The following is a 15,880-nucleotide window of genomic DNA, read 5'->3' as shown; positions in this document are numbered from 1 at the left end:
ACATACAGACATACACACATACAAACATAGTTTTCTCTTTTTCCTAACATTTTTTTTCTTCCACTTTTCCTCTCCGACTGTTCTACTGGTTGTGTTCTGTGAAATGCCACTAAGAAAAAAGGGACGCAAAAGTACGGCCATTTGGGGGGTAGTTCCGCGAAAAGGAAAAAAAAAAAAAGGGGGTTAGAGAGACCATTTCTTTGGTTTGGTTTCTTTTTTTCTTTTTTTCTTTTTTTTTTCTTTTCTTTTTTGGCCTCATCGAAAGGAAGTCGAGTACTTCTCCTAAACCGAGGATTCTCATCATCCATTTTTTATTTTCTTGTTCTTGTTCTTTTTCTTCCTAAAAAGGAAATAAAAGAAGAAGGACACTAATGTTCGACAAATCGTCTAACAATTATCTTCACTATAATCTCTCTCTCTCTCTCTCTCTAGGTTAGAAGTTTTTTTTTTGTGAAAGAAGAAGAGATTAAAGTTTTCTCTCGTTAGGTGACATCATTTTTTTTTTTTTTTTTTTACATAATATATAGACGACAACAAAATTACGTTGATTACGTTATCATATATTTTTAAAAGTGTGCGTTGATGTGTGTTACTTAAATCGACCAATTATTATTATTATTATTATTATTAATTGGCATTAGAAAGTGGAAAGTTCATGGTTGCAAATACCAAATCCTGCCAATCTTCACATCATCCCTTAAGCTTGACCCCTCAATTCGTGGTCTTCGTAGCCACATTTTGAATTCTATCAGTGACCATACATTTGATTTTTTTACAACCCTAGTTCTTTTGCATTATCTATTAAACTATAATATTCGCGAAAGTAACCATTTTGTTGGAAAATAGTCCGTACTAATTATGATGTTACTAGATACTACTAGGTGTGTATCCTACGTTCTTATCTTCTCATGTTTCATTTTATCTATATATATATATATATATTTTAGTTAAATAGAGAGAGAGAGAGAGAGAGAGAGAGAGAGAGAGAGAAGTTTAACCCTCACGGTAATTAACACTATGGCGTAGAGGCTTCGCAAGAAGAGAGAGCTTATATCAGCAACGTGGTTCAAAGGTTTCGTTTAAGATCACCAAGGATTAATGTTTAATCTTAATGTACACATTTCCCTAAACGTGTGCTCTTGTCACCTCCCTAACTCCTCCCCCATCTAACTCACACCATCTAACCACCACCTATCTTCCACTAACCCCCTTCAAGATACAACTAGAGGTAGAAAGTAAGATAGAGAGAGAGAGAGAGAAAGAGAGAGATGAGAATTTGACTATTAACACTACGCATATATATATATATATATAAACATACACTTTTCAACCCTTATACTATCATCATCTTCATCTACACACATATGTTTGACTGTTACTATTGCATACATACACGTGGACGTACACACATACTTTTCATCAACCCTTCCACCATCTTCATCTTCATTTATATATGTATATATATATGTATTATATTTATATAACTATGAGAGAAGACCATATTTGCAATAGTAAAATACTGTCGTGCAAACACAGCTGCGCGTTTCGCTTGAGCGCTTCCTATGGCTTAATGACGCTTCTAGCAGTTTACCTTCTCTCTATTTACACCACGACTAATTAGTAAATATATCACTTATTTGCAGTTTATGACTTAATTGAGTGCTAAATGGGATTCGTCGTCGTCTAAATTCTACCAACTTCTATTTCAATTTTTCATTTTTTTATTATTATTATATCACTTCGTCATTTCATTCATTTATTAATTTCAATGATTTTTTTTATTTTTCATTATTTGTTAATCACATTATTATGAAAGTTGTTTAATTTTAAATCAAAATTTAAATTAAAAAAAAAAAAAAAAACTGAGCTTATCAGTTGTTTTATTCATCACATATTATTTTAAACTTCATTTAAAATGTGAATATTATTAAATATTATTTCAAAATTCATTCGTCCAAATTCTATTAACTTCTACTTCAATTTTTCATTTTTTATTATTATATCACTCCGTCATTTGATTCATTTATTAATTTCAATGATTTTTTTTATTTTTCATTATTTGTTAATCACATTATTATGAAAGTTGTTTAATTTTAAGTCAAAATTTAAATTAAAAAAAAAAAAAAAAAACTGAGCTTATCAGTTGTTTTATTCATCACATATTATTTTAAACTTCATTTAAAATGTGAATATTATTATTGAATATTATTTCAAAATTGATTCAATGTATTTGTGACAAATGAATTGTTATGATAGTGATTGTTATTTCAATATTATATTATAAAATGAGTTCTATCAGTTATTTCACATACAAATACATTTATTTTAAATGAAATTAATTCAATATAATATAATATACAAAATGATATTATCAAAAATGAATTGTTAGATTGTGTTGTTTGTTATTTCAATACTATACAATAAAATTAATGTAGCATTCAAATGACACAATCTTTTAAATATCTTGAAACATATGACCTAAAACAATTTTCATAATTATGGACCTATTAATTAATTAATTAAAAAAAAAAACCAATATTAAAATTGAGATTAAACGAATACAAAAAAAAAAAAAAAAAAAAAGAATAAAAACGTAAGAAAACTGAACGTTTGACTTAACATTGTTTTCGTATGATTTCTCTGAAGAAAGAATGAGGTTGCATAAAAGAAGTTCGATTAACAAAAAAAAAAAATAAAATAACCAGTGTATTCGAAAAAAAAATATCGACATCAGCATATTTTTCTTCTAAGCGCCTTACTCGTTTACATATATTATGTATACATTAATATACACAAACTCACATTCGCATACTTTACGAGAGAACATCTTCGATAAAGTCTCTCTTTCTGTACCCTACAAATACACACATACATAATAAAAACACATACAAAGTTGCACAGATATATATATACATATATATCAAAATAAAAAGAAAGACACAATTTGTTCGTTTTAAGAAAGCTTTTAAAGTAGCCCAAACAAAACCAAAACAAAAAATAAAAGAAAGAAAGTAGGAAAGAAGAAAGTAGGTAAGAAAATAAGAGAAAAAACAAAAAGTCAACTGGCTATCTAAAAAATCAGTATATACACGTATACATATTTACATATATAAAAAATATATAAAAGTATATAAGAATAGGGGATGTGTAGGTGTGAGAAAGGGTTAGTATCATCGAGTAATTAGCGAAATTTATTTTGCACTGGTGCTTCCACGTTAACGAGTCTTCGAATTATTTAGTCGTTGGGAAAGTTTCATCACCCCCCTCCTTCCCACGGTTACTAACTTTATACCCCCTTTTCTTTAACTCCCACCCTTGCCATATATTTCCAACACATATATATATATAAAGAACTGTAAAGTTCGTATGACTTTGAGAGAAAATAAAACGTTCGGTGTTATCAAATAGAAATGCGTAAAATATTTATCGTATGTACAATCCACACGCATAGGCAGGTAGAAAAAGGAACAGGTAAGCTTTGATACTTTCATAATAATAAAAAAAAAAAGAAAAAAAATATAAAGCACATACTCGTATATGCGTATACATATTTTTTACGATTATGTTTGCAAGATATATATATATTGCATATAGATATACATATAACTGTGTTACATGAGTGCATATAAGTAAATATATGTAGCAGTAGTAATAGTAGTAGTAGTATAGGACTTTCATTGAGCAGACAAATCCCTGGCTAGGGATTTCAGAGGGTAGAAAACAAAAAAAAAACAAAAAAACAAATTGTCGATACGTTGTTGAGAGTATGAGCAGAAGAGGGTTGGTTTGTTGGTATGGTGTGGTATGGTATAGTATGGGTATGAGTATGGGTAAAGGTTGGTTGGACGGGCAGACTGCCAGAAAAGACGAGACGAAAGGTGGAATGTGTTCGATGGAACCAGACAGTTCCTCATACATATATGTATTTGTATGTATATGTGCGTGTATGAATAAGAGAAAGAGGAGTAGGAGGAGGAGGAAGAGGAGGAAGAGGAGGAAGTGGGTGGGAAAAAAGGGTTAAAAGTGGAGGAAAGTTTGGCTGGGGACTGAGGATGGATGGATGGATGGATGGATGAATGGATGGATGGATGGATAGATGGATGGGTTGATTGATTGGGCACGCTTGTATTGTTTCAGGAGGAAGCTGAATCGACGTAACAGTCCAAGCCAGGATGGCCAGTTGGCCGTTGAAAACCGTGTTCCTGTTCAGCGCCCTCATCCTTGTTCGTGGTAAGTAATCAAGCAAAAAATACTTAACTAACATAAGCCAAATGATCATTCACCATAAATCTATTTATTTCGAATGACATTTTATTTATTTATTTTTAATTATTAATCCATTCGAGACTCACTTGCACACTCTATGTGTACCAATCATACCTTAATAAGTTAATAAGTTATTATTTTGAGTAAGGTATTCGTCAAAATAAGACTTTTTTTTTTATATAAAAATAGTATTTTTTAAAGTATAAAAAAAAATTTATCACTGTAAAATTGCCAATATAATAATAATAATAATAAAAAAAGAAATGGTATTTGGGAACTGTGTTCGATTAAAAAGTTGTGGTCTCTCGAATGGGTTAATAGAATTATAATAATAAATAAAATTATGTATATAATATTAATAATATTATTATTATAATAATTATATTAATATATATATTAATAATAATATTATTATAATGTTAATATTATTTATTATGATTTTATATAGATAAAATATTTGTATTTATTAAAAAGTATTTTGATTTGCCATTTATATTTGATCTGTACGATTAAATGTGTAAAAGTAACAGGAACTCAATGAAATATTGAAAAAGTTACACTTACTTAAATATTACATACTGATATTTAACTTAAAAAAAAAAAAAAACAAACAAACATTCTTAATTATTTATTTTTAAAATACCGATCAGATAGATAAATACCAAACGAACATCAATGATGATAAAAAATTCGTCGAATTTTCAGATGAATTTTAGACGAGCGATTCACAGGTGAACAAAAACAAAACAAAAAAAAAACAAAAATAGATCCTTCGTGTTTTTCTCGTTACGTTTAAAAGAGAATCCGTTTGAGCAAAAAAAAAAAAAAAATCCCTAGGCATTAAAAATCTACGTGAAAGAAAAAAAAACACTCATACACACAGGACACAGACAGACACTCACTCACCAAAAGCTCGACAAAAAAAATAAAGCACAAACCCCTGCTACGAGAGGAGAGGAGAAAAATAAAAAATGCAAAAAATATAAAAAAAAAAAAAAGAAAAAAATGCAAAATCAACAAAAAAGAAACCAAAAAAAAAAAAAAAAGACTAGAAGATCGAACGTACGTGATTACGTTCGATAAACCGTCCGAGATTACGTGCACCGTGACCGCGAATAAATCTCGGTGGTGAGCTTTTTTTCCTTTCTTTTTTTTGTCCTAACACATATACACATATCTATCTACCTATCTATCTATCTATCTATCTATCCATCTATCTAACTATCTAGATATATCCGTGTGTGTATATATATGCAGTAAAAAAAAAAAAGAGGGGTAAAAGAGAAAAGGGATTTCTCGTTGAGTCGCGTTTCAACGTGGAAACACGAACTAGATCGAAAAGGATGAAAAGGGATGGATGGATGGATGAGAAAGAACAGGAGGAGTGGTGGGTAGTGATGGAAGAAGAGTGGGGGGGGCGGCGGGTAGTAGGGTGGAGGGGGGGGGGTTGGGTAGGATGTTCAGTAGTCTCGGTCAGAGAAGGGCCAAAGTCCGAAGGATCGATTTTCTGCCAGTTCGTAGTCACTTCGCCATTCCTCAGGGCCCCCGTGACGAAAAGTACGGGCTTGTGGTTTTTTTTTCTCCCCAATGTGCACGCGCGCACAACCAGCCAGCTAGCCAGCCAGCCAGCCAGCCAGCCAGCCAGCCAGCAGGGCCGGATAAAAAGGGCCAACGAAAGGGATCGCGGAAAGGGGTTGGAAAGGGAATGATGGGGGAGGGGATGGATATCCGTTTAAATTATAGCCAGGCAGTTTCATTTATTCCGGAATCCATTATCCCGAAGGAACTTTCGGGAGGCGTAATTTGTAAGCCGATCTACCCAACTCGACGAAGAGAGAGAGAGAGAGAGAGAGAGAGAGAGAGAGAGAGAGAGAGAGAGAGAGAGAGAGAGAGAGAGAGAGTGAGTGTACGAGTAAAAACGAAAAAAAGGAATGGCTTAAGAAAAGGGGTAAGAGGAAGGAGGGTGGTGGCTCAGGAAGATGGTTGAAGAAAAAAAAAGAAGAAAAGAGTTACAAGAAAAAGAAAAAGAATACGAAATAAAAAAAAAAGGGAAGAAAGGAAGTTGGGTCCAGTCGATGGCTACATTTCCTCTGTACGTTTTCTCAACTTGGATCATTAATAACTTTCTCTTTCTAAAAGAAATTGGTAGGGTTGGAGTGGGTGGTTTTAGGATTGGTAATGATGGTGGTGGTAGTAGTCGTTGGGATCGTTAAAACAACTCTCCGAATTGCTTGTGATTCTTTAAAGTAATGAAAAAGAGAGAGAAAGAGAAATACTTCATTTTATTTCTCATAAAATAGTACGAAAAAATTGTCTTAAAAGATGACTTCGAAGATAATTCGCGATAATAGATTTATCTATAATATGATGGGATAATGGTTGATAGAATTGATAGATACGATGGAATTATGTATATTTAGGGGATGACAAAAGTTATTATATTAATTGAAAATCATTTTTTATTTTTTATATCGTGATAGTTATAAATATATTTAATTTGAAAAAAAAAACCAAATATTTTAAGATAATAAATTTAAAATATAAAAAATAATAAAATTATTGTATATTTCATTCTATCTACGATTCTAATTCTTTTTGTGTAAAATCTTTCCTTAATTTTCTTTTACCCCCCCTTACTTTGAAAATCATTTTTTTCCTTGTCTATAGATATATTTATTTTGAAAAAAAAAACAAATATTTTAAGATAATAAATTTAAAAAATATAATAATTATCATAATTCTTTCTATCTATGATTCTAATCCTTTCTGGCGTCAAACCTTTTCTAATTTTCTTTTATCCCATCCCCACCCATTCTCTCTTATTCTCTCTTTGTCACACAGTTTTTCTCACTCTCTTTTACTTTCTCATTCTATTTAATACTCTCTCTCTATCTTTCTCTATTTTTTTCTACGTTATCATTCTTCTCTTTCTCTCTGTCTCTCTTTCTCTCTCTCTCTCTCTCTCTGTTTATTTCATAGTCTCTGATTCAGTGTATGTCTCTCTCAGTGTCATCCATGCTAAACCCACCCTTAGCTCACACTCTCTCTTTCTCTTTCTCTCTTGCAACCGATCGGTTGCCGTAACACCGATCGGCTTTTATTTATTGCGCCCCTATAAACGTCCCGTAGGGCATTAAACCGCCGATAAATTTAACGCGTTTCATGCCATGACAATCGAACCCTTTTTCTATATATATATATATATACATATATATGTATATATTTCTCTCTCTTTTTCTCTCTTTTATACGCTCACAGGATTATATCATCGAACACGAGTAACCTCTTTAATTTCCCATACCATTCTTCTTTGTTCCCTATCGTTTCATTAAATAGTCGCGATCGTAATCATCCGACATTTTTACGTTCATTTTATTTCTTTATTGATCATTATTATAAATCATTTTGAAATTTTTCTCTTTATGTCCCTCCCCCGCCCTCCTCTCCCTCCCTATGTATATAAGCCTATAGTATTAATAAAATTAATGGATGTTTATTTATTATTGAAATATAAATCATAATCATCCGCACATTTTTACGTTCATTTTATTTCTTTATAGAAGATTATTATAAATTACTTTGAGTTTTTTTTTTCCTATATATATATATATAAGCCCATAATATTAATAAAATTAATTAATTTAATAAAATTTATTGTAATATATATAATATTATACTTATTATTATTTTATATTATATATATATATATATTATATAATTAATTATTTTAATATTATAAATCACATTGAGATTAATATTACCATCACTTGATATAAATATAAGCTTATATAATATTAATAAGACTAATTATTTTAATAATTATGCTTATTTAAAAATAATTATTATATGAAACATAATTAATTAATTGTAAAAATTATTGTAAAAATTAATTATTTGTATATTAATACTATATTAATTATTATGTAACATTGAAATAATTAATTTTACTAATATTATTAAAATAATTATAATATATTATAATTTATTATTGAAAAAATCCATTTTTAAAATATCAAACCCCTTTAATCATCAACAGAAACAAATAATTATTTTCTTTAACTATTATTATACATCAGAGGGGGGTGGTTTATCATTCAATTAACATATAATTGAAAAATATTATATCTACAAAACTTTATAAATAACAGCACGAAAAGATAACATAATCAAGTAGAACAAAAAAAAAATAGAATAAAATAAAAAGCAAAAAAGAAAAAAATAAGAAAAAGAAATGAAAGTGGGTACCATCGACCCCTTTTACGAAACTTCCATCGACACTTTTTCCTCTTACCTATCCGTATGCGCATATGTATGAGTACCTTCTTCCTCTTTCAACCCCTTACCCTCTTTTCTCAACTATCTTTCCAAGAAATAAAAACCAGGAAGGAAGGAAGGAAGGAAGGAAGGAAGAGAATTGGAAAAAGTAGAAATCGATTTGGTAGTTTGGAAGATCGTTGAAAGTCTTAAAAGAAAAAAAGAAAAGAAGGAAGGAAGAATACAAAAACAAAAAAATGGAAGAAATAAGATCAGAAAATAAATAAAAAGAAGAAGAAGAAGAAGAAATAGAAGAAGAAAAAAAATAAGAAAAAAAAAAAAACAGTGACTGGAAAGTAAAGAGTACAGGTGAGTGATTTGGAAGGGTAGTTGTGGTGGGCTTTGGCCAGTGGTTGTTGTTGTTAGCTTCGAAAGAGGAAAAATAGTGAAAAGAAAAATGTGCTATGAAAAAAAAGAAAGAGAAAGAGAAAGATAGAGATAAAATGGAGAATGGGGGGGGTGGTGGTAAGAAGAAGAAGAAGAAGAAGAAGAAGAAGAAGGATGAGAAAGTGGAGAAGGAAAAGAGGAAGATGAAAGTAAGGATAAAAATATCCTCCTTATAAGAATAAAAGAAATAGAAGAAAAAGAAGGAGACTAAGCAAAAAAAAAAAAAAAAAGTATCTTGGCAGGAGGTGGGAATTGCAATAGTAGTAGTAATAGTAATACTAGTAGTAGTAGTAGTATTGGTGTCTTGAGTTTGAGGGGTAGAAGTAGCAGCCAGCAGCCAACAGTTTTCTTAAAGATGCGAGTTCCAGGCGCACTTGTTGCACGAAAAGGAGTAAAGGAAAAGAATCTGAGAGAGAGAGAGAGAGAGAGAAATAGAAAGAGAGAGAGAGAGAAATAGAAAGAGAGAGAGAGAGAGAGAGAGAGAGAGATAGAAAGGGAGTGAGGAATAGTAGGAGTGGGTTGGATTTGCTTCTTTTTTCTATCTACCTCTCTCTCTCTCTCTCTATTTCTCTTTCTCTGTCATTCCATCTATCTAGAGAAATAGAGAAAGATAGAAGGAGTGGGTTGGATTTGCTTCTTTTTTTTTTTTATCCCTCTTTCACTCTCTCTCTCATTTCATCTATCCATCTATCTATCTCTCTTTCTCAATCTTATATACCGTGTGCGAGTGGTTAGGGAAGCAAAAGCGTGTGCTCAGTCTGTAAAGAAGTAAGGGTGAAGGGAGAGGGTGGATCCGAAAAGGCGAGGAAAAGATACGAAGTCGTCGAAAAAGGAAAAGGAAATGGCTATAAGTTAAAATGAGAGAGAGAGAGAGAGAGAGAGAGAGAGAGAAAGAGAGAGTAGGAGAGAGTGAAAGAGATATTGAATGAGGGTGAGAGAGAAAGGTGAACACCCCACGGGAATCGAATTGATTCTCTTTTACGGGTTCACGTTACTTTCCTTTACTGCCTTGCCATCCGGACTCTTGACCGTACTTCCTTCTTTTTTTTTTTTCTTTTTCTTTTTCTTTTTTTTCATCTTACTTACTTTCTTACTTTTCCCTTTACAATCCCTCCTCTTGCACTCTCTTTCACTCTCTTTCTTTCTTTGTTTCTATTTCTTTCGTTTTCTTACGAATGAACGAATGAACAAACGCGTTTATTTATTTATCAGGAGACAGAACACCTAGGTTCACGTTAAAGGACACCCACTCTCATACCTACCCACACTTCTTTTTCTACCTCTCACGAGACACGATCCTTCTCATTGGAAATGTTTGTTCTTTTTTTTTTTTTTTGGTTTTCTTTTTTCGATTCTTTTTATTATCATTTTTTCTCTTTCCTTTTTCTTTTTATTTTTCTCTTGTTAAAGCCTTTTAGACACTATGCGACATTATAGTGGCTTTCGCGGATAACATCTTTTAAAATATATTATACGTAATGATATTATAATAATTATTAAGATTAAATTGTTTAAAGTTAAATTATATGCAATAGATTTTCAAGAAAAATTAATAGATATTAATAAATAAGAGAATGTAATACATATATTATTATAATTAATTAGATATTTAAAAAAATTTATATAAATTATATATTAATTATAAAATTATATAATTAAAAATAAAAATAATATATTATTATATATTTAATATATAAAAAATATATATAGTTTAGTATATAATTATATATATATATATATATATATATATATATTATTATTATTATTATTATTATTATTATTATTATTATTATTATTATTATTATTAATTAGATATTTAAAGAAATTTATATAAATTAAATATATTACCTATAAAATTATATAATTAAAAATAAAAATAATATATTATTATATATTTAATATATAATTAATATATATAAATATTTAAAGAAAATTAGAAAAATATTATTAAATATTAATAAAAAAAATACTTCATTTTAATGTACTCGGATAAAGAACCTAAATCCTAACCCTAATAAATCTGGATTTTTTCTACGTGAAAATAAAAAATAAAAAAATATAAAAAAAGAGAAGAAGATAAAAAGGAAGAAGGAAGAAGGATGAAAAAAAAAAAAAGAAAAGAAAAAAAGATGCTTCATGTTCCAGGAGGATCTTAAAAGGAAAAATAAAAGCAATGTGTGTTTATGCATGTGTGTATATGTGTATGTGTGTGTATGTGTGTGTGTGTGTTTGAGAAATGTAATACGGATCAATAATCCTTGGGATTTTCGAATACGAAAGAGGATCTAAAGGATCTAACGCGATTTATATTCCCGATTCTTAACGTCGATTTTCGCTTTCTAGTTGTTCGAAGTTAGAAAGTGAAAGAAAAAAAGAGACAAGTAAAGTAAAATAAAGTAAAGTAAAGTAAGGAAAAGTAAAAGGAAATAAAACAAAAAAAATGATACAGATTTATAAAGTTAAACTTCTTTTTTTTTCTTTTGCAACTAAAGAAAATAAATAAATAAATATTTAAAATAAATAATAAATAAATAAATAAATAAATAATTATTTATATATATATATAAAGTTAAAAAAAAAGGGAGAAATATAGGAAGAAAAGTAAAAGGATCAAAAGGATCAAAAAAGGGGATTCAAAGATTTGGTCGAACGAAAGAAGGGATAAAAGAATAATATAAAAAAGAAAGAAAAAAAAAGAAAGAAAGAAAGAAACAGGAAAAACGTTTAACGAAAATAATAAAATCAGCAAGTGTATTGTAATTGTTGATAACAAAAAATCCTTCGTAAAACAAAACCAAAAAAAAAAAAACAAAACAAAACACAAGAAAAATATTACAAATAAATGTTCCCTTCGATTACTATTTCACTTTGAAATCTCGTACATTAATTAATACTCAATTAATAATTTAATATGATTACTCGTGTTACTGTTAGTTAAGTATTAAATGGGGTGGTGGGGGCTGGGGTTGGTGGCGGTAGAAAAAGAATGGGATGAAAATTTTTCAAAGAAATTCCCTTAGTTTGAAATTGTTTTCACCAATTCTCTTCAATCGTTTTCTCGTCCTTTGTTTTTTTTCCCCTTTTTTTTTCTTTTTTATTTGGAATTGTGATTCGATCGATCGATCGTTTTCATTCGTTGTAACGAAAAAGTTCTACTCTACAAATCGCGTCCCTTTCTCTTTTCTCTCCCTCCCCCTAAGCCCTTTTTCTCTCTCTCTCTCTTTCGCTTTTTTAATTGCACTTTCCGAACGTTTCAAATTCCTCTCGCACAGTTATTCTTTATCCCAGTCGACTTTCTAACCGATATAACGCGTTGTTATTCGTTACTATTCGGCATTCTCTTTTGCCAACTACTGACTTTTACTTCCCCTACCACCACCACCTTTGCTAAACTACAAAACAATAAAAATGAAGAACTAACACGAACACGAATGTCAGAGAAAATGAGAAATAACCGAACAAAATGAGAATTTAAGAACTGAAAAATACGAGAATGTAATAAAATGTTGAATATTTTTGTTCTAGTATGATTTCAAATAATATATAATATATAATATAATCTAATATATATATATGTATATTATAGGGTGGGTCAAAAAAATGACTTTTTTTTTTTTCAAGTGCCACGCAAAAATGCATTCCTAAACACCTTAAACGAATTCTCATCCAATATGAGCTCTTCATTTTAATAGGAAGATCCTCCGCATCGCAGTTTTTTATTATTTTTTTTTTTCAGTCTAATAGATTAAAATTCATACCTCATTATTTATTGATTGTAGAGAAAAATGTTCTAAACAAATTTTGTAGGAAATTTAATGCTCTACAAAAAAGGTATCTTATACTTTTTTCGTAAACCTCACCATTTGAATGATATTGAAGATTTGAATTTGATGATTTTTAGACAAATTTCATTTTTGGTCTATGAATTTTATAACTCGACAATAAATGACTATTAAAAAGTGCACAATACAAATTTTTCTAGGAAATTAACTGCTTTATAAAAATGGTGTCTTATGTTTTGGTGATTAAATTAAACGTTCAAAAGATATTCATCATCAAACTTTCATGTGTAGTGATTTTTGTCTCTGAATATCTTTCAAACGCTTAATTTAATCGACAAAACATAAGACACCATTTTTATAGAGCAGTTAATTACCTACAAAAATTTGTATTGTGCACTTTTTAATAGTCATCCATTTGAATGATATTGAAGATTTAAATTTGATGATTTTTAGACAAATCTCATTTTTGGTTTATGAATTTTATAACTCGACAGTAAATGACTATTATTAAACCCTTAGATTGGTATGGATAGAGTGCATATATGCATTTGGTCAAAATTACCATAGTGATCATCTATCGACGCATTTATGTGCCCATAATTATGAAAGTGGTTTAATGTAAGTCAAAATTAAAAGAAAAAAAACAATAAGTTTATTATTTATTACGCATCACATTATTTTAAACTAAATAAAATTCAATGTAATTTGAAACTGATATTGTCAAAAATCGTTAATCGTTAGATAATATTTGTTTTTTCAATATTACATAGAATTCATATAATGTTCAAATAAAAATCTTTGAATATCTCGAAACACATGAGATGTTTGTTAATATTAATGTAAAGTAATGTAATGTTAATATTAAATTTATGAAATAATATTCAGAAAGAAAAGCTTTAATTATTCACTATAATTTATTATTAGAATCTATTTAATAATAAATTAATTATTTTGTTCCTACAAAATAATTTTAGTTAAAAGTAATTCACCACTCAAAGGGTTAATTTAAACAACGATATTAATTGTAAATGTACATTTGTAATTTATCTAAAAAGAAATTTTCACAAAAATAATTCTCATTAATTAAAGAATTGTGTAAACAAAGTGTATAATAAATTGTTAAAAAGTTATGATTACAAAATGAAAACTAAAATATCATTCAAAAGCAATGTTGTGTTAAATGCAAATGCACAATTATATTTTATTGAAAAAGTATTTTCGAAACTATTTTTCATTAACTAAAAAGGAAAGTAAGATAAAGAGAAAGAAACAAAAAGAAAGAAAGAAAGAAAGATAGAAAAAGAGAGAGAGAGAAAGAGAAATATAAAGAGTGACCTTTAACTTCGAAATGGGCGATTATTTTCATCGGTTTCTACGAGTCTCTTTATTTATATGTATAATACGTGTATGTGTACTTGTTTTGTATGTGTATATGTATGTGTAACTAAAAATGTACTACCTACGATAAAAAGTACTACTACTACTACTACTACTACTACAACTACTACAACTACTACAACTACGACGTTTTAAACACGAGCTTACGGTTTAAAACTTTTTCTCATAACTCTACCTACCTACCTACCAAGAGAGAGAAAGAGAAAAAAAAAGAGAGAAATGAAAAATAAGAGAGAATGACGGTGAATAAATGAGAGAGAAATAGAGAGAGAGAGAGAGAGAGAGAGAGAGAGAGAGTAAGAGAAAGAGAGAGGGTAAGGTTTTAACGATATATTGTTACATAACGAACGAACGAACGAACGAACGAATATTTTTCCATTAGTTGAATTTTTTGTTGTTGTTGTAAATATAAAAATATCTCGAGAAAGCAACCATCTTCTACACAACCACCACCACCAACCCCCTCTTCGTAAACCCTTACACTTTCTAATACAAACGAAAGTTTGTTGTACATATCTAATTAATATTACGATCCAACGCGAATTTTCAATTTCTTTTCTTTTGTCGATAAGGTGGAAAAAATATTTCAACTTTCTCTTAGTTCTCGCGTAATTCTTTTTACGTGTTTTTTTTCTTTTCTTTTTTTTTCTTTTTATTTATTTTTACCTTTACTTTTTTTTTTTTTTTGCGTTTTTTCTCTTTAGTATAAGGAATTTATTATTAAGAAATTCTTGTAGATAGTTTGCAAGCGTGAAACATCAATATATTCTTTTATAGAGAATAATTTATTATATAAAAAAATTTTATAATAATATATAATAATATAAAATTATGTTATATATATATTTATTATATTTATATTAATTTATCATATAATTTTATTATATATAATTATATATAATTTATATAATAATAATAATATATAATTATAATATACTAAATGAGGTATATTGTGTAATGTTGTTTATATCGTTTTATATTGTTTTTATATTGTTAATATTAATATCTAATATTATATTAGGGCATAATTAGAATTAAGTATATTGTCAAGGGGAACGAACATGTAGAGGGGGGGGCGGGCCTTCGGGGTAAACACCCTAAACGGGTATACCTGAAAAATAAACTTCTTCTTCTTCTATATAATTATAATATTATATAAATAATATAATTATATATAAATTATATATAAATAAATAATATTATATAGAAAATTCATATATAGTGTTTAAATGTAATTCTTTAAATATCTCGACAAAAAAAAAACAAGAAATATACTTCTGATTTATTCTTCCACTTTCATAATTATGGGCACACACACACACATATATATATATATATATATATATATTAAAAAAAAAAATCTAAATACAACATTCAATCGAATAATATTTATCTTCCCAATAATAATCCTAACAACAACAATATTACTATTACAAACCTGAACGTAATAACCTAACGTAATAAAATTCTAATTCAATTTAACCGATGACGTGATCAAGAAACCCTCTTTTTGGAAGAAGAAGAAGAAGAAGAAAAAAAATTCACCGATAAAAAGGAACGTAATAAAAAGAAAAAAAATGAAGAAAAAAGAAATAGGAGTAAAGGTGGTTAGAATTTAAGAAGTCGAACGCGTTATTATTTCCGGTGGTGAAAGGAACTTTCCTTCTTTTTTTTTTTTCTTTTTCCTTCTTTTTTTTTCTTCTTTCTTTTTTTCTTTTTTCTTTTTATTTTAT

At 28.7% G+C, this 15,880-nt stretch overlaps 1 protein-coding gene across 9 annotated transcripts in view; it reads left to right on the top strand.

The window, feature by feature from the left end:
• The window catches only part of LOC107071973 (cell adhesion molecule Dscam2), a 191,048-nt gene that overhangs the window by 41,306 nt on the left and 133,862 nt on the right, over positions 1-15,880 (top strand). For all 9 annotated transcript variants that reach the window (XM_015331475.2, XM_089178704.1, XM_089178702.1 and 6 more), the window contains exon 3: positions 4,138-4,230. In XM_015331475.2, the coding sequence (XP_015186961.1) occupies positions 4,173-4,230 (58 nt within the window). In that variant the 5' untranslated portion in view covers positions 4,138-4,172. The remainder of the gene's footprint in view (positions 1-4,137; positions 4,231-15,880) is intronic.

Source organism: Polistes dominula, unplaced genomic scaffold (assembly GCF_049000335.1).
Source record: "Polistes dominula isolate Pdom_NZ unplaced genomic scaffold, Pdom_raw_medaka contig_11, whole genome shotgun sequence".
In the NCBI taxonomy this organism is placed as follows: Eukaryota; Metazoa; Arthropoda; class Insecta; order Hymenoptera; family Vespidae; genus Polistes; species Polistes dominula.
This window is presented reverse-complemented; position numbering and strand designations above follow the sequence as displayed.